Source organism: Rhinoderma darwinii, chromosome 3, assembly GCF_050947455.1.
Source record: "Rhinoderma darwinii isolate aRhiDar2 chromosome 3, aRhiDar2.hap1, whole genome shotgun sequence".
NCBI lineage: Eukaryota > Metazoa > Chordata > Amphibia > Anura > Rhinodermatidae > Rhinoderma > Rhinoderma darwinii.
This window is the reverse complement of record NC_134689.1, coordinates 81,605,903-81,626,855: the sequence shown is the minus strand read 5'-3', so window position 1 is coordinate 81,626,855 and position 20,953 is coordinate 81,605,903. Positions and strand designations below refer to the sequence as shown.

The following is a 20,953-nucleotide window of genomic DNA, read 5'->3' as shown; positions in this document are numbered from 1 at the left end:
AAAAAAGTTTACATAACTGGTATTGCTCGGTGAAGCCGTAAAAAAAGACAAAAAATACCCAAATTGCTGTTTTTTGGTCACCTTAGCGCCCTAAAAAAAAATGGAATAAAAAGTGATCAAAAAGTCGCATGTACTCCAAAATAGTACCAATTCAACCGCTCGTACAGCAAAAACCAAGCCATCACACCGCTAAATCAACTGAAAAATAAAAAAGTTATGGCTCTCAGAAAGTGGAGACACAAAACTATTTTGTTTTTTAACAAAAAGTTTTTTTCTTTATAAAAGTGGTAAAACACAAAAGAAACTATATAAATTTTTCTCCATAATAGTATCAACCCATAGAATAAAGTTAACATGTCGTTTTTACCGCAAATAAAAAAAAACTACAACTCGTCCTCCAAAAAACAAGCCCTCATACAGCTATGTCAGCGAAAAAATATAAAAGTTAAGGCTTTTGGAATGCGGGGACGAAAAAAAACTAAATTAAAATCCGAAAAATGGCTGCGTCTACAAGAGGTTAAGGGGGAAATTGACTAAGAAAAATTTGCCAGAAATCTGTTGCAAATTATGCCAAAATAATTGCGTAAATGGCACTCAATAAATTTGTGCCAAATTTAATAAACACCTGCTCTATTTTCTTAAAGGATAATACTGGCATACTGGTAACCATGAAGTGGTGTAAAAAAAAAGTAGTATTTTTAACCTTATCATACCAAGTAAACCTATTTCATAATCTTGCACAATTTTTAACATTCTCCGAAATTTATGCATCCTACGGCTGTATTGATTAAATCTAGTTTTGTGCAGACAGGATTAGTTTTAATCAGGATTATCATCGAACACATACAAGTGGCCATAAATTAGTAAATTAGAAGTTAGAGCAATAGCCAAATATGTTTTATTTACCTTTTTTTTACGGTGGCAACAGAAAGTTTCACCATATTTGTTGTCACCTTTTGAATTGCCTTCTCCAAAACAGTTGGTAAAGTTGTCACTTTTCTATTGATAGACCATGTTGGCCATCAGTTATGACAAGCTAAATTAAAAGGAGGCAAACAATATGGCGCCTCTTTATGCTGTCACACTTGCTAAAATAACCACTGCAAAAAATAAATGAAAAAAAATCATTAAATAAAACAAAGTAAGCAAACTTCCTATTGTACTTCTTGAGGTCATTTTTTTTAAAATGGCCACCTAAACAAAGCCGAGAAATAGTAATATTTCTGTGAGTAAACAAAGCTTTGACGTTTGGTCATCACAGTCCAGTAGACCAGCAGGCTTAAAGAATTACAACAAAAATGTTTTTTAATAATATCTTACAATTGTTCACACACATATACTCAGTGAAGGATCCGTAGCTGTTCTTGTTTTATTGTTTTTTTTTTTGTCTGACTGAATTCCAAATACAGTAAAGTCTTTAGTTATTAAGATGTCAAACACGACCTTACTGTACATGGTTATAAATCGTTAAAGGCTCCTTGGAGAAATTAAGATGTTTCTGCTTTTTTTCGAAAGTGACATCTTTCACCCTAAATCAGAATACTAAATCTGCCTTTCCAGAGTTTTCAATAGAACATTTCCTGGGAAAACACTAATAAATGACTGACATTATTTGTTTCTTGTGCAAATGTACTTTATGTTTTTTACAAGGTCTTATTGAAAGATTTCTTATTGTCTCTGAATCTGCTGCATATTTTTGAACACATTTATTTGTAGTTAAGATGTTATTTTAAAGACTTAATGGTTTCCACAGTTATTGTATAGAAATATTATCTGGTAATAATATCTGTCATTTACTAGCACAACATTACATACTTATGCAAATGTAACACTCAGACACTAGAATAGTCTTGTTCCAGAAAAGATTAATCTACCATCTGTTTTACAGATAGAACATTATCAGCCATTATTAAAATGTTTTTAATTTACTAAGGTAAAAAAAAAGTCCAGAATGATGCAGTTGAATGAGTAGGATAAAATGGCCAAATAATACTTACTTCCCGTGTCCGCCGCTCTAGTGATTTCCATGAACTTAACCTGGAAAGCTGACCAAACAGTAGAGAACTACTTTAAAGAAATGCCATATTGAAATATCCCATTTGGGAATTCTGAGTTAACAGTGGGTGGTCTCCCATTCAAGATCATTATCTGTAAGCTGCAGTGGAGAAAGCCTAAAAAGAGTGTCTCTTGCTTTATAAGACAATCAGAATTTTGATCACGGGACCTTTCTAACAAAAGGGAATTGTCCAAGACAGTCAATTAATTTGATGAGGAATTAACTATACAGTAAATACCATACAATATAATATACAGATTTCATTATATTTATTAGGGGCGGTGAGCTCTTGCAGTCCAATCTAATCCAGTCACCTAGTTTCAATTTAAAGGGGTATTTCTAGCTTAAAAAAAAACCAAACAAAAACAAACCTGCCAGATGCAGATGCGATAACATAAGTAAAAAGAAAAAAAAAGCCTATTTTACCATTATATATCACCTACTGCTCCAACACCGCCGGTCCAGTGGTCCCCTGTCGGTCTTTGTTAACGTTCCTGAAGCAATGACATGCCGTATCAGCGCGTGATCACTCCAGTCAATCCCTGGCCACAGCAGGCGCGCATCAGGAAGGTGAATATAGACTAGCAGCAGAACACTAGACAAGCGGCGCTGGAGCAGCGGGGAATTTAAGCGTTTTTTGGTTTTTTTTGGCGCTTTCTTTTACATATGTTACCTCATTTGCAGCTACCAGATTATTATTTATTTATTTTAAAGCCTGGAAAGCCCAAGGCCTTGCATTGTACAACGGGCCTAATTGAGTGCATATAATCCGTTCTATGATACTATAATCTGCAAAACATTGTCATATATTAGGATTGGGTTTATTACAAGCCTGTGCCTAAATGTTTTGAATTGTTGTGTTCTCCAGGTGCCCTGTTTTCATATATTAAATGATATCAGTGTTTCTATATGAATAATAAGGTTTGTGAACAAATGTAATATTATCTGTCAATTCTGCTTGCAGCTAAACATATCTGTGGACATTTACACTTGCATGAATATTTGACTAGAGTATTGCTTATTGCATTTAGGGACTTTTCCAGCAAGAGCAATAAGTTGATAGCATTTACAAACTGTGGCATGTACTGATGTGACATCCTTGCTGCCAATTCTTGTCTTAACCTTACACCACATTTGATGAATGTCAATCAGTTGTTTTATAATCCCGTCTTTTTGTTCTTTCCAGGCACTTTTTGTTCAAGACATCATCTGGAACAACTCCTTTATTCAGCAGCTCTTCTCCTGGATATCCCCTGACTTCAGGAACAGTTTACACTCCTCCTCCGAGGCTTCTACCCCGAAACACATTCTCCAGAAATGCCTTCAAGCTGAAGAAACCATCTAAGTATTGCAGTTGGAAATGCGCAGCATTATCGGCTATTGCTGCGGCCGTTCTCCTTGCTATTTTACTGGCTTATTTCATTGGTGAGTCCTTAAATGTTTCATATTTGGTAGGTTTTCTCAATGTTGCCATTGTAGATAGTATGTATTAGGTTTTATAGTGATTGAGACTAAATATTAGATTAGATATGTTATCTTCAGATTGTACATTTGTTCTATGCAGCATAACACAAATTCAGATTTGAAAAGGTTGGTCGCTAGTAAAAATTTTAACAATTTATTTGTCATAATAAATCACTCAGCATAAGTAATAGAAAATGTTTTTAAACACGATAAGAATAACTATGGAGTTTTTATAATGCAGGATAAAAAAAATAATGACAATCTTTTTGTACATATTTTTGTCATTACTTTTGCTAAATAGAAACAGGCCCTACATTTAATTATGTAGGGTATTACTATTACTATTTACAAAGGAGAGCCTTAAAGAGGCTCTGTCACCACATTATAAGTGCCCTATCTCCTACATAAGGAGATGGGCGCTATAATGTAGATGACAGCAGTGCTTTTTATTTAATAAAACGATCTGTTAGCGATTTTAGATTTATGCTAATGAGTTGCTTAATGCCCAAGTGGGCGTATTTTTACTTTCGACCAAGTGGGTGTTGTACAGAGGAGTGTATGACGCTGACCAATCAGCGTCATACACTTCTCTCCATTCATTTAGGCAGCGCATAGGGCTCCTTTTAGATCGCTATGTGCTGTTTTATACTAACACATTAACAATACTGAAGTGTTTAGACAGTGAATAGACATTCCACGGGATGTCTATTCACAATCTCTGCACTTCGTTACTGTTTATGTGGTAGTTACAGCACACTACTGTGACCAGCTTCTGCGGTAGGCTATTCCCTAGATTCACCGTTCTCACAGTAAAGAAGGCTTGTCGCCTCTGTAGGTTGAACCTTTTTTTCTCCAGATAGAGGGAGTGCCCCCTTGTCTTTTAAGGGGGTTTTGCATGGAACAGGGTTTCACTATAATTCTTGTATGTGCATTCATATATTTATATAAGTTAATCATCTCTCCCCTTAGTCGTCTCTTTTCAAGGCTAAATAGGTTTAATTATTTTAATCTTTCCTCATATCTCAGATTCCCCATGACCCTTATTAGTTTAGTTGCTCTTCTTTGTATATTTCCAACCCCAGGGCATCCTTTCTATGAACTGGAGCCTAGAACTGAACGGCATATTCTAGATGAGGCTGCACTAATGCTTTGTAAAGTGGTAATATTATATACCTGTCCTGCGAGTCCATGCCTCTTTTAATACACGACACTTTAGTGTACCTAACTTTTCAGGTGACGTTTCAGAATAAGCTGCCATATGTGTGTACATGAGGAACAACATTGTTTCTGGCTGTTATATAACCTGCATTCTGCATTTTAAGCAGTTTTAGCAGTATCTCTAATTCTCAGTTGAGTCTGAGATAGTGGGTGGAGCCTGACTGCTATCATGTCTTCTATACACTGCACACACTGCTCTCTTATCTTTATCTGTCACATATATATATATATATATGTATATATATATATATATGTATATATATATATATATATATATATATATATATATATATATATATAAGCTGCAGCAACATGGAGGAGATTATATGGCAGTAATGAGCAGGGTAGCTGAGAATCCAGCACTGGGGTGATTTATAAGTCTTACCAGCTGCCTGTGTATCCTCTCTCTGCCCTGCTTCCTTCTCCATAGACTTCTATGGGCAGCATGTATGTGTCTCTCTCACTCTGCAGCCTCTTGCTGCTCCCCTCTCTATAGACTTCCATGGGCAGCGTCTGTGTCTTTCTTTTCCTGCTCGATCCTCCTGCCCCCTACCCTCTCCATAGACTTTATTGGGCAGTAGTGACTGTCTCTCCACTGCTCCTCTTCCCCCCCTTTAACAGTAACTAAACTACAAAGTTAATATCTATCTATCTATATATCTGCTAAAGCCTTATTCACACGAGTGTGTCTGATTTACATCCACAAAAAAGGGCTGTTTTTCATGTATATGACTGTCCGTGTTGTGTCAGTGTAATTTTTGGGTGTCATCAGTATTTCTCGTCCATGTTTCTCCTCTGCTAGCACTTTTTCGTCTCACTTTTCTTTTTCTCTGCATTTCTTAAGCAACTCATGATGAAAATGGACAGCACACGGATGTCGTCCGTGTGTTGTCAATTTTTTTCATGCACCAATAGACATTAATAGGCAACAGACCAGAATAGGACATGCAGTGAGTTTCTTGCAAAGGACACATGCATGGATGTGTGAATAGCCCGATTGAATTGCATGGGTCAGTGTGCTGTCCGTTATTAAAACGCACAGCACACAGATGAGAAACACGCTCATATAAATAAGGCCTAAAGCTGACTTTTTTAATATTCTGCTTAATATTTCATTTAACAGCCAAAAACATTTTGAAAAATGTGTGGATTTTAATAATATATAAAAAATATCTTGCACTTACAGTATCTTATGTTCGAATGTGAATGTAAATGGTTGATCATTTTAGTTTCCTCTCAAATGGAGGAATAATATGTCATATACCAGTGACAGCACAGGTCTGTGAACAAGGTCGGTTGGCACTGGAAACCACTAACTACATTTTGTATAACATTAAATAGATTCCACTGGGACCCATATATGTCATTAAAGACTAGGGACTAGGCACATTATATAAAACTAGAAATTCCTGAATCCAGAACGCACATATGGGACTCATATAGTATACTCGAGACCTGGTGCAATTTTTGCCCATTTCTAAACATTACAGCATACATTACTATGTGTAATTCTGCGATGTACGCGCTTATGTGAGAAAGTTCTCAGTATAAGATACTGATCATAAATTTCTACAAGGCCATCCTAGCTTTTTTTTAAATATTTTAAATCTTCGTTTGTTGGTATTTAGTCAAAAATTAGAGCAATTATCCATGCCACACTTTCCATAAGCACCTGACTCCTCTAGCAGTATGCAGAGCACTGCAAGACTTCTCCTATTACAGCTACAAATTAAAATTTCCAAAGCTATATATCTTGATTATGCGACTTCTCAGTGTGCAACACCTTAGCATAAATCAAAAGCTTAAAAGTAGAAACATGAAATTTAAAAAGTCTTCACTTTCTTCATTTAGAAAGTATGTAGTCTACGGTCTGTCTACTGGCTGTTGTCTCATAAGTATTACTGCATACACCACAGATAGATACTAAAGCATGACAAGGCAATGATATCTGGCGTGCTTCTCAGTTTATTTAGGGGATTTGCAAAGCAGCCAGCTAATATAGGCATAATCGGCACTTCTCATTTATATCCCATGTAGGGAATTCCTATCGGGGATATGTCACAAAATGAAAATCACGGTTTTACTGCTGTTTATAACATGTAGAGCTGTCAAACAGGAGCCGGTCATCCAAACCAAGTGGTCATTGTACATGTTTGATTGTTTACTGGAAAACCCTCAGCTTCATCACACTTGGCATGTGTAATACCCTAGGGACATGTAATGAAGAGGAAAGAAGTGAAGAACAAGTGGGAGCCCAAAACATTCCAATAAATACATTTACTTGAAATTTAAAATGAACAGGATTAGAATTACACTATCCAAGCAAAATTAACCCATGCACATGACACATGCACTATTCCACTAGTGATTAGATCAGCAAATTCTATGTTTATAAAAAGTTATCTGCTTGAAAAAAAAAAATAATGCTTCATATAGCAGCTCCATCATAACTGTTTAAATGAAACTTAAAGGGAGTCTGTCACCAGAAATGTCCATATCAAACTAGCAACAGGGTATTATAGATTAGGCTAACCTGATTCTAACATGTATTAATTACCTTTTTGTCAAGAGTGCCTCCTTTGCAGAGAAAATAGTTTTATTCCGTTTATGCAAATGAGCATTTTGGAGAAACGAAGGTGTCACCGTTGCTCCAAAATGCTCTGTCATCGTTCCCCAGTTCAACCCCCCCTCCCTCCCTTCTTACATCGATTGACAGGAACCAGGGAATGTAATAGGTGAGTTCACACCTGGCCCTGTAATGTCCTGAACGTGCGCGCGGCCCTGCTTCATAATCAGCGCAGTAGTGCCGATCAGAACAGTGACCGTAAATGTTGTACTGCGCATATGATGATTATATTATGCAATATATTATGATTACACTTCCTTCAAGCAGTCAATTCTGCTGTGTAACAAGGAACGGATTTTGCTTGATATCAGGGGATGAGCAGCAGTTTACAGGAAGGGAGACATCTAGTGGGAATAAATTCAGACAGAATTTGCATGGATAAAATTACTACATTTTAACATTAAGTAAACTACAAAGTTGACCTATATCAGGTATACTATTAGATTAGCATAAGTTGTTTGAAAAGTTAGTGTCTATTTAAATATATTTTATTCTGCTAATTTCAGAAGGAATGCTGGTTTCCTCCAGCTGCAGTGTAATAACTTTTTATAGTGTTACTATATTCTGCATTTATATAAGTATAGATTCATGGAATCAAACCTCCTTAGGCCCTATTCACACGACAGGTATTCCCGGCTGTACGACGGACGTTTTTTGAATGGCCGTTACACGGCCGCAGTAGGTACAATAGACTCCAATTAGGGCTATTCACATGACCGATTTTTTGACGGCCTGGGCCGTCAAAAATTGGGTCATGCCCTATTTTCGGCTGTTCTCCCGGCTGCACGGCTCCCATAGAAGTATATGGGGTCGTGTAAAGCACGGCTGCCACTTGGATGTGATCCGAGGGACGGCCGTGCTTTCTGCCTTTCACTCTCTTCTTCTCGTCACAGTGCGAAGTGCATGTGAGGAAGAGGAGGAGATTTTTTTGCTCCCTGTAGGAGCGGAATACCTAATCCCCGGTCACAGCTTCAGCCGAAGCTGTGGCCGGGGATTCCGCTCTAGGAGAAGTCCCTGACTTCCCCGACTGGCCATATATGGACAGTGACTTTGGGGATTCTGCTCCAGGAGATCCCTGACTTCATTGAGCTATCTACAGAAAGGGGGGAGGGTGCCATCTAGGGGGGGGGTGTGCCATCTACGGGGTGCTATGTACAAGGGGGCTGTGTGACACTACCTACAGGGGGCTGTGGAGCACTATCTACAGGGGGCTGTGTGGCACTACCTACAGGGGGGCTGTGTGTGGCACTACCTACAGAGGGCAGTGTGTGGCACTACCTAGCATTAGCTACAGAGGCCAGTGTGTGGCCTTAGCTACATATGCCAGTTTGTGGCATTAGCAACAGAGGCCAGTTTGTGGCATTATCTATAGAGGGTAGTGTGTGGCATTATCTACAGAGGCCAATGTGTGGCATTATCTACAGAGGGCAGTGTGTGGCATTTGCTACAGAGGGCAGTGTGTGGCATTTGTTACAGAGGGCAGTGTGTGGCATTAGCTACAGAGGCCAGTGTGTGGCATTATCTACAGAGGGAAGTGTGTGGCAAAAAAATTACAAATTAAATTCATCCGTTTTTAAAACAGACAGAGATAAAAACGGATGCAAAACGGATCAAAATCGGCCATGAAAAACGGCCCGGAACGGAAATTGAACGGACCAAAATGGCTGTGTCGTGTGAATAGAGCCTTACCTTCAAAGATAACTTTTCAGGAGGTAGTGATAGTTAAGTATTTTCAATTTCTTAATTTAGTCCTTCACTAAGTGTTGGGTTATTTAGAAATTGCAATAACCTGGTTTTCCTTCTTTAGTAACAGTTTGCACATCCAGAATGATAAGCTAAAAGAGGGGAAGTTCTGCAGAAATAAGTGCATCTCTTGGTGGATTTGGGGCCAGATATTTGATGTGTGAGTGCGTGTGCGCGCGTGTGTGTGTGTGTGTGTGTGTGTGTGTGTGTCTGTGTCTGTGTCTGCATCTGTGCGTATATGTATATGTCTCGATTTTCACATGGATAATATGTGGGGGTACCTTTTCAGGGTAACATTTCACTAATAAAAGAAAGCAGTTATTGCAATCTCATTCCAATATTATTGCACATATAGTGATTCCATAACATACTTTTATCAGGATTGCTATCTTTACAAGTGTAATAAAAACTTCCTTTCCGAGATGTTTTTATTTTCCTGTCTTTCTATGGATGAACTGGGATTTGTAAATAGGAAACGTTGAACTGAATACACATATATCTTTATTCCAACCCACTGTGTAACTATGCAGGCTGTCAACAGACGTAGGCCATTTTAATTTACATGCATCTCCTTCATATCCAAATATAGGCTTACTAGAGGTGACCATTTTATTTACTTTGAAAGCTGCATTATATGATGTTATGGAGCAATGGGATATGACTCTGTTCATAATGTCATTATTGCCAGTCTATCTGGGTTTCCAGTATTTTTAACGGAAAGAATAGCAAAATCTGCAGCTCTATTCTTGCCACAAAAAATACCTGAAATTTGACAGACCCCAATATAAGTCAACAGGGACCCTTCAGGATTTGTCAATAGCCATTCAAAGTGCCAACATATGCCGCCAGCCACTGGAATATATGCTGCATTAGATTAAAATCTAAATATTTTTTCTGCTATTGACTATAAAACATCTCACTTATTGTCATGGGATACAGTGCATTTCTATGTTTATTAGTTTTCCGAAAATTGCTCTCCCACCATGTTGTATCTGTAGTAACTCCTTGTCCTTCTCAGCATCATAATTATTTCTACCTTTTATTACAATGTACTGGAAAGGTAAGACTTTTTTTTTTTTACTACTTCCTACAAAATGTGCGCATTCATTTTATTTTTTAGAGTTTAAGTGACTTTTATCTTTCAGTAAAAGCTATGGTAAATCAATGCTTCAAAAGTAGCTGTTGCATCACAAATAAAATCTTCGTATACTTCATGTACATGACAATCAATATTTTAAATTACTCTTAAACTCGGTCTGGAATCATAATAACGTTAGGCAAAAGTCCTTTTAAAGAAATCAAATTCAATGATATTTCTCCCGAACAACTGGGAACCTACAATAAATTTAATTTGCTTTTATCCTCAAATTATCAGTCATTAAATCTTCCCGCGTTTATGTTCTTTAATTACATTAGTCTCAATGGAGTTCGAATAACATTTTTGCCACAGAAAGTCTTGGAAGTAGGATTATTTTTCAAAGACATTTAGGGCGGTCAAGGGTAACAACAAAAGTAGTTTTGTAGCAATGACTAAAAGTTTGTTTTCTTCTGTGGATAAATCTAAGTTTAAATTATTTTCTTGGCTGGGCTTGTCACTATATTGCTCTTTATGTTGTATACTTCTGGCCTAAATTGTATTGGACTAATGGGATGTTAGAAAATAGAAAGCGTACATTGTTAAGTTAGGCCCTCTATTACACTTTGTTTATGGTCTTCTTTTCATGTAAATGCCGGAAGAAAGCTCCTGGCACATACAGTAGGTTAACCCCTTCACCCCTTAAGGACGCAGCCTGGTTTGGGCCTTATATAACTAACAACGCTCATGCAAGGATCAGAGCGGCTGGGGCCTTCTTATAGACCAGGAAATCATGGGCAGTTGATGATGATGATTTCCTTTTGTACGCGCGCTGACACTTTAAGGCCAGGCACGAGCGTGCGCGCGCACCCTACGGGACACAGCAGACCGGAGCAGAAGTGAGCGCTGGCATCTCCTAGGAATGAGATGGGGACCAGCGCTCACGTATCCATGGCTGCGGGCAACGGGAGGTGAGAAAACCCACGGGCGGCCGACGGGCTATCGGAGGGGGCACCCCCTCTGTCAAATGGCTTAGATGCCATATTGACAGCGGCATCTAAGGGGTTAAACGGCCAGAAACAGAGCAATCTCTGTTCCTGGCCGTTAATGCGAGGTGGCAGCTTTAATACACAGCTGACACCCGCAGTGTATGGTGCGGGTTCACTGCGTGAGGACGTTCCATAATTCAGCTCCCACAGTATGACGTTCAGTTACATCATGGTGCATTAAGGGGTTAAACATAGGCTGCATCCATCACCAATAGACTATTATAAGATACTTTTTCCTGAGCTTTTCATGACATATCTGTTAAACAGATGCAATAATACTGTGCATCCGTCACCCATAGATTCCCATGAAAAAATAGTATAGTGCACGGTTTGTGGTTTTTACTAGATGCCTCTATATGAGATAACGCAGTCTGGTATGCCATTCTACACAGCCAAAAATGGTATCCCCGATCTATACTGCCCAACATACCGTCGGTATAATGGAAAACTATGGCTACGTTTAATGTTTACATCAGGAGATTTCCCGGCCCATAGAGAAAGCCAGCGGGTGACCATGAATATAGCAAGATTGAAATAATAATACATGATTATCATCTGGTACTGCAATTTGTGCAGACCTCATGGCCTAGCTCTTTCATGTTTTAATAGGACCATGAATTTTCCTCAGCCTCATCCCTTAGATACTCCAGCCAAAACGCTCGTCTTGTATTTATATCATGGTGGTACCCACTTTTCTATTTTATATTAATGGCCACTTCTGATCATCCATGCTTTCATGTTCTTTATTAAGGAAGTTAAAAGTAATGACAAACTAAATTTATAGTAGCAGCCATTGATCCCTATATATAATGCATTATGCATATGGATAGACTATAAAAACCATTCACAATCCATTATCTGTTTAAATATTCCATTTATATTTCTTTACGATTGCCATTATTGCTCCATTCATAGAGCTTAGATGCAGTCAAGCATAGGCGCTAGTAAATGAGCTGTGTGTGCAGCTATAAATGTATGGGATGACACGGTACAGATAGATCTTGACATATCAATGCTGGGAGAGCATGTCATGCCAAGAAGTGCTTACAGTATGTAAAATTTAGTAATAGTGACTGCTACATAAGATTAAATAAATGTTTATCATGTGTCACCTTTTTACCACTTGCTGTGTATCATTGGTTCCTCTGACCACATTCAAGAGAAATTCTTAGGGGTCGTGCATACAGCAGAGCCAAGTGCACAGAACATTGCAAAGACATATGGGTGCCTGTGGCTCCATACTATGCAGATGTTGGCACAGCATGCGCTGCCGTATGGTGCTTCCGTACAGAACAGTATCACAGAGAATACCTCTAATACAGCATCTGATATAACATGCCTCCATATGAAATCAGAGACATAGAGTAGAGAGGTACAATATGGTTCCATATAGTGCAATGGGCAGGGGCGTAGCTAAGGGGGGTGCAGAGGTAGCACTCTCACCCAGACCAGGTGTGAGGACGCCAGTTTTATAAATGGCACATGGTAGGTTGGGGGCCCTTACATAGATTTTGAATTGGGGCCCAGGAGCTTCAAGTTATGGCTCTGGCTATAGGTGCCATATTACAGCTCTTTACACCTTGGAGGTTGTATGGGGACATAATACAGTCGTGTACATAAGCCCGAAGGCTGCTAATACTAGGAACAGTTAAAGTATCTCAGAATATCCATCCTGATCTTGACTCCTTGTTGCGTTCTGTTTATAGTGTTTAATTTTAAAGGAGTTTTCTGGAACCAATTCACTCAATCCAATTTAACTGAACATCTATACTTCCTTTTATATTTTACATTTCTAACACCCTATTCCAAAGATGGTCACGTGATGCGCCTCCAACAGTAAAATCGGAACTTCCAGAGCTGCCCCGTACATGACCTATTACTCCCTTTTCCGGCCGGCTCAATGGACGGGTACGTCATTCCTGACATCATTATACACTGAGGGTAGGGGTGGACCGGATACTCTTTCTCAGTCGTCTCTGAGCACGCATGGTTGCTAGACAAACAGTGTTTACCACACATGCCAAATCCTCTGCTTTCACAGTGCCTGCGTGGAATTTAGGCAATGAGCCTTACAGGAAATGCAGAGAAGAGAAAGAATCAGAAGTAAACAAAGCGCAAAGCGCTCTTACACTATAGCTAACATGGATCTCAAATTTTAAAAATTTTTTATTTGTATCAGAAGACCCCTTTAAGTATTTTCACGTAGCCTTTGCTATGGTGTTACTTTTAGTACTCTAATTTTGCCACATTGTTGCCTTTATCATTACAATCCTCATGTAAAATACTGTAAGCTTTTTGTGGAAGCAGAATAATGAAGCCTTGATAAGAGGCTGCTGTATTCCTTGGGAATATGTGTTCAGCAATATTTTATGCAAATTATTTTTTATTTATATCATAATAAATTGTGCATCATATATTTTGCTGAGTACAATTCAAGAGTCTAATTAGTATTTTTATTTAAATGCAATTGCAATACCCTGAACCTTTTGAGGCAACTTTATTTCTAATGATCTAATGTATTGAAATCCTTCATGTAAGGTGTTTACAAGGAAGCATGGCTTTATATAATTGTGATGGTACATGCTTAATTGTTTTATATGAAAAAAGGCAAATTATGCTTAATATAACCTTATATACTCTAATTCAATAGCTTTATACAATGTAAGCGTTATGGGAGAGAGAATCAACTTTAAGAGCCCTTTTTTTTTTTTTAAAGAAGACCTGTAACCAGTTTCCACAATTCAAACTGCGTATGTTATTAAATAGATCTCTTTTAGACCTGATGAGACTAATGTACTTACTTTGTAAATATATGCCAGATTGGCTGTATTATCCTTTCTGAAAGTTTTCCTACCTATATTAAAATGAGAATTTTTGAGACCAAGTATATGCATTATGTAATCTCAATCCCCTCTCTCCTAGAGCTGACAAGCTGCTATCATTGACCCTCCTCCCCTGTACCATGCTGAAATGTTGCACATGCTCAGTTCCCTGGTTCTGAAGTGAGAGAGTCTGTCTTCCAGCAGCAGTGGTGTGGTGTGGACTAACAGCTTGTAACTCCATCTGCTGCTTTCTATTACTGCAGAGCCAGGGAGACTGCAGCTTGTACTGAGCATGTGCGAGATTTCAGCATCTTGCGGGGGAGAAGGGACATTGATTGGAGCTTGTCAGCTCTAGGTGGGAGGAGAATACAAAATAAACATACTTGGTCTCATAAAATACTCATTGTAATAACAGGCAGGAAAACTTTGAAAAAAGATTATACAGCCATTCTTACACAGATTTTCAAAGCAAGTACATCATCAGGTCTAAGATCTTTTTAATAAAGTATGCAGTTTATATTGTGAAATCTGGTGACAGATCCTCTTTAAAGCCTAACTTTACTGGCAAAACCACTTTTTGCAATCTAAAAGTAATAAGTTACCTTGCAAACTTGCTGCTGTGTATCTTTTTACTTACAAGCTCTCTTCTGCGTGTTGTCCACAAATTGTCAATAGTTTCCTGTACCAATGATCATTCTGTTTACATGTAACAGACCCAATGTTACAGAAAGGGAATTAGCATGAAGATTTATATACAAATGACAAGAATAAGAGCCAGATGAACAAGTAGCGCAAGTGTGTGCCATGGGAATACGGATTAAGTATAATTTATGTGCTAAAACTCAGTGGTGTCACGTAAAGTTAAAAGCCTATAAAAGGCTTGCTTACATGATGTATCTTTACAGTGTATGCCAGCGAAGCTCCCAGCGTACACACTTAATGTGACCATAGGGCTGCATTAGCCCAACGGAGGCCAAAAGAGTGTTCGTTTGACCACCGCCGGGCTGGTATATGTTGGTATACATTTTTTTAGGTATGAAATAGTTATTCCATACAACAGGAACCATGTGGTAGGCGTAGCTACAGGGTGTCACACATGGGCCCTGTATCTAAGCCTACCATTTGGTAAGCTTAGATACAGGGCCCAGCAGACCGTATCACACATGGGCCCTGTGTCTAAGCCCACCATGTGGTAGGCTAAATACAGGGCCCAGCACTGTGGCCTTTCCCACCATGGTAATGCCAGCCTGCCACTGCTGCTTTGTTGTATCTAGCTAGTTATAAAAAATGGAGGGACCCCGCGTCGTTTTAAAAAAAATCTAAAATTGAAATTTTTTTGGATAAGCAGCCAGATACAACAAAGCAGCAGCAGGCTAGCATTACCAGGGTGGGAAGCCACTGTTTTTAGACTTTCTCAGCCTAATAAGTGCCCGAACTGCATTACAGATTGTCGGGTACTGGATCGTACCCGACTCTTCCCGGTACCCCTGGTGGCGGTGGGTACCAGGGTGCTAATGGGTTAGCGTTAGCCTCTTCACCGGCGGACACTAAGCTCCGCCTTAGTAATGGGCGCGTAGGTGCGTGGAAATGCACCAATATAGGACATGCAGTGAGTTTCACACAGCAGACTCATTGACATCATTGGGTCCGTGTGCTGCGCATCATTTCTATGCACAGCACACGGACGTTATTCACGTTCGTGTGAATGGGCCCTAAGCCTATCATGTGTGATACTGTCTTTTGGGCTCTGTATTTAGGCATATCATGTGTGATACTATCCGCTGGCTCCAATACCTAAGCTTAACATATGTGATACAGTCAGCTGAGCTGCTGTATCTAATCCTATCATGTGTGATACTGTCTGCAGAGCCAATGTATCTATTCCTATCCATAGCTATAGGGCCGAAGTGCTATACATATTCTGTCTTCGATATATAAATTAAATATATATATATATATATATATATACACACATTTTGGGGGATACATGAGTATTGGGGCCAATGAGAATAACTTTGCAATGCCCATGGCTTCTAGTGCTACATCGTTGGGTCACTTAGGAGACCCAGGAATGCAGCTGAAAGCTACGGGCCGTTGGCCATGAAGAGAATTTGGGGGACCCATGAAGGACTTTTGCACCAGCGGCCATGAGCCTTTAGCTAAGCTCCACTCAGTGTGCATACAGAAACAATTGTCAATCACAGACCACTGGAAACAAGAAGAAAAGGATCTGGAACCAGCACTTTAGTAAAAAAGAAGATGTCTTCCAACTTTATTTCATTTCTTTAAAAAGGTCCAATTACAAATGGGCATGGTAACAAAACAGTTAGCCTACGCATTTCAGACGTATTCCACATCCTTACTCATGGCCTGTTGACAACAGCAGCTGACTCTTTATTCAACATCTGGCTGGGTTTCGTCACATCTTTATATATCAACCTGCTAAGGGCCCACAGTTCGGACAGCATGGTCCACGTGACGGGTTCCCTTTCCACACTGCCTTCAGGAATAAATTATGTGAGAAAGCAGTTGGACACCGAGTGGTTTTCAAATGTGATTGCCTGTATAATCCTACCTTAATATATTAAATAAGTTATGGGACTGAGCCCTCTATACCCCATTCTGTATCTATATATATCTATATCTATATATATATATATATAGATATATATATATATATACCGGTATATATATATATCTATATATATATATATAGATATAGATATCTATATATAGATATCTATATCTATAGATATATATATATATATATATATATATCTATAGATATAGATATATATCTATAGATAGATAGATAGATAGATAGATAGATAGATAGATAGATAGATAGATAGATAGATAGATAGATAGAGTGAAGGAAATAAGTATTTGATCCCTTGCTGATTTTGTAAGTTTGCCCACTGTCAAAGACATGAACAGTCTAGAATTTTTAGGCTAGGTTAATTTTACCAGTGAGAGATAGATTATATAAAAAAAAAATCACATTGGCAAAATTATATATATTTATTTGCATTGTGCACAGAGAAATAAGTATTTGATCCCTTTGGCAAACAAGACTTAATACTTGGTGGCAAAACCCTTGTTGGCAAGCACAGCAGTCAGACATTTTTAGTAGTTGATGATGAGGTTTGCACACATGTTAGATGGAATTTTGGCCCACTCCTCTTTGCAGATCATCTGTAAATCATTAAGATTTCGAGGCTGTCGCTTGGCAACTCGGATCTTCAGCTCCCTCCATAAGTTTTCGATGGGATTAAGGTCTGGAGACTGGCTAGGCCACTCCATGACCTTAATGTGCTTCTTTTTGAGCCACTCCTTTGTTTCCTTGGCTGTATGTTTCGGGTCATTGTCGTGCTGGAAGACCCAGCCACGAGCCATTTTTAATGTCCTGGTGGAGGGAAGGAGGTTATCACTCAGGATTTGACGGTACAAGGCTCCATCCATTCTCCCATTGATGCGGTGAAGTAGTCCTGTGCCCTTAGCAGAGAAACACCCCCAAAACGTAATGTTTCCACCTCCATGCTTGACAGTGGGGATGGTGTTGTTTGGGTCATAGGCAACATTTCTCTTCCTCCAAAAACGGCGAGTTGAGTTAATGCCAAAGAGCTCAATTTTAGTCTCATCTGACCACAGCACCTTCTCCCAATCACTCTCAGAATCATCCAGATGTTCATTTGCAAACTTCAGACGTGCCTGTACATGTGCCTTCTTGAGCAGGGTGACCTTGCGGGCACTGCAGGATTTTAATCCATTACGGCGTAATGTGTTACCAATGGTTTTCTTGGTGACTGTGGTCCCAGCTGCCTTGAGATCATTAACAAGTTCCCCCCGTGTAGTTTTCGGCTGAGCTCTCACCTTCCTCAGGATCAAGGATACCCCACAAGGTGAGATTTTGCATGGAGCCCCAGATCGATGTCGATTGACAGTCATTTTGTATGTCTTCCATTTTCTTACTATTGCACCAACAGTTGTCTCCTTCTCACCAAGCATCTTACTTATGGTTTTGTAGCCCATTCCAGCCTTGTGCAGGTCTATGATCTTGTCCCTGACATCCTTAGAAAGCTCTGTGGTCTTGCCCATGTTGTAGAGGTAAGGCTGGGTTCACACGACCACATTAATGTCCGTAATGGACGGACGTATTTCGGCCGGAAGTCCCGGACCGAACACAGTGCAGGGAGCCGGGCTCCTAGCATCATAGTTATGTACGATGCTAGGAGTCCCTGCCTCTCCGTGGAACTACTGTCCCGTACTGAAAACATGATTACAGTACGGGAGAGTTGTCCTGCAGAGAGGCAGGGACTCCTAGCATCGTACATAACTATGATGCTAGGAGCCCGGCTCCCTGCAATGAGTTCGGTCCGGGACTTCCGGCCGAAATACGTCCGTCCATTACGGACGTTAATATGGTCGTGTGAACCCAGCCTTAGAGTCAGACTGATTAATTGAGTCTGTGGACAGGAGTCTTTTTTACAGGTGACCATTTAAGACAGCTGTCTTTAATGCAGGCACCAAGTTGATTTGGAGCGTGTAACTGGTCTGGAAGAGGCTGAACTCTTAATGGTTGGTAGGGGATCAAATACTTATTTCTCTGTGCACAATGCAAATAAATATATATAATTTTGACAATGTGATTTTCTTTTTTTTTTTTAATATAATCTATCTCTCACTGGTAAAATTAACCTATCCTAAAAATTCTAGACTGTTCATGACTTTGACAGTGGGCAAACTTACAAAATCAGCAAGGGATCAAATACTTATTTCCTCCACTGTAGATAGATAGGTAATGTCTCTGTGTAAAATGTTCTTCATGTATAACCAGAATTCAGGATAATGCTTTCATTGGATATTGTAGTGAATTAAACATAGGGCAGGGATTTGATCCTGATGGATCCCTTATGGAGCAGTATCATGCAGCTGAACATTTTACCAAAAATCTCTATAGAAGAATAATAATCTTTTGGTCAATAATTGTTTTTCCTGTCTTCCTGGGATCTCACACCAAGGTTTCTGGATGTTTTCTCTCCACTGTACATATTTTTAGTGTTAGAGTACATCAAAAGGTATAAAAAGTATACAATATTTTGTAATTAAAAACCCTCCTACTTACACAGAACTCCATGTAGAATTCTGTCTTTATGGCATAGGAAAATTTTAAATTAGAACTTGCATGCTTGACTGTTTTCATTTTCAATTTGCATTGTTAATAATTGCAGATTATTTCGTTTTGTTCATGACAAGGAAAAAAAAGGAACAACATAAAGACCAAAAAGAAAGACAGCGAGTTAGAAGAGGCTTTCTTACCCATGAATGTATTGCATTCTACCATATAAAATGTGCAAACAACTAAGATTAGAAACATAATAAAACAAAATAGCAAAATATTCTGGTTTGTTGCTGAAGCTTTATTTGCAGATTAAACCCACACTTAATTATTTGGAACAAATAACAGGACACAATGAAAGCATTTTGAATGAATTCCTAATCACCAATGAGAAAGAAGAATGACATTGGAACATTATAGACTACAGCACATTCACCTTCCTCAACCAGCCGCCATTTTATTTCATCCCATGCTTATGTCGGAATGTTCTGATAATTTTTCTCTGCATAGTAAATACATTTCTCTGATGAGCAATATATATATATATATATATATATGTATATATACACACACTACAGGTCAAAAGTTTAGGGTCACTTAGAAATTTCCTTATTTTTGAAAGAAAAGCACAGTTTTTTTCAATGAAGATAACATTAAATTAATCAGAAATACACTCTATACATTGTTAATGTGCTGAGTGACTATTCTAGCTGCAAACGTCTGGTTTTTAATGCAATATCTACATAGGTGTATAGAGGCCCATTTCCAGCAACCATCACTACAGTGTTCTAATGGTACATTGTGTTTGCTAACTGTGTTAGAAGGCTAATGGATGATTAGAAAACACTTGAAAACCCTTGTGCAATTATGTTAGCACCGCTGTAAACAGTTTTGCTGTTTAGAGGAGCTATAAAACTGACCTTCCTTTGAGCTAGTTGAGAATCTGGAACATTACATTTGTGGGTTCGATTAAACTCTCAAAATGGCTAGAAAAAGAAAGCTTTCATGTGAAACTCGACATTCTATTCTTGTTCTTAGAAATTAAGGCTATTCCATGCGAGAAATTGCCAGGAAACGGAAGATTTACTACAACGGTGTGTACTACTCCCTTCAGAGGACAGCACAAACAGGCTCTAACCAGAGTAGAAAGAGAAGTGGGAGGCCCCGCTGCACAACTGAGCAACAAGACAAGTACATTAGAGTCTCTTGTTTGAGAAATAGACGCCTCACAGGTCCTCAACTGGCAGCTTTATTAAATAGTACCCGCAAAATGACAGTGTCAACGTCTACAGTGAAGAGGCGACTCTGGGATGCTGGCCTTCAGGGGAGAGTGGCAAAGAAAAAAACATATCTGAGACTGGCTAATAAAAGGAAAAGATTAATATGGGCAAAAGCACACAGACATTGGACAGAGGAAGATTGGAAAAAAGTGTTATGGACAGACGAATCGAAGTTTGAGGTGTTTGGATCACACAGAAGAACATTTGTGAGACGCAGAGCAACTGAAAAGATGCTGGAAGAGAGCCTGACGCCATCTGTCAAGCATGGTGAAGGTAATGTGATGGTCTGGGGTTGCTTTGGTGCTGGTAAAGTGGGAGATTTGTACAAGGTAAAAGGGATTTTGAATAAGGAAGGCTATCACTCCATTTTGCAATGCCATGCCATACCCTGTGGACAGCGCTTGATTGGAGCCAATTTCATCCTACAACAGGACAATGACCCAAAACACACCTCCAAATTATGCAAGAACTAGTTAGGGAAGAAGCACGCAGCTGGTATTC

The 20,953-nt window shown here is 39.0% G+C and overlaps 1 protein-coding gene across 9 annotated transcripts in view; it reads left to right on the top strand.

Moving 5' to 3' along the window:
* The window catches only part of TENM2 (teneurin transmembrane protein 2), a 2,339,501-nt gene that overhangs the window by 1,836,665 nt on the left and 481,883 nt on the right, over positions 1 to 20,953 (top strand). For all 9 annotated transcript variants that reach the window (XM_075856427.1, XM_075856426.1, XM_075856423.1 and 6 more), the window contains one exon: positions 3,243 to 3,481. In XM_075856427.1, coding sequence (XP_075712542.1) covers positions 3,243 to 3,481 — 239 coding nt within the window. The remainder of the gene's footprint in view (positions 1 to 3,242; positions 3,482 to 20,953) is intronic.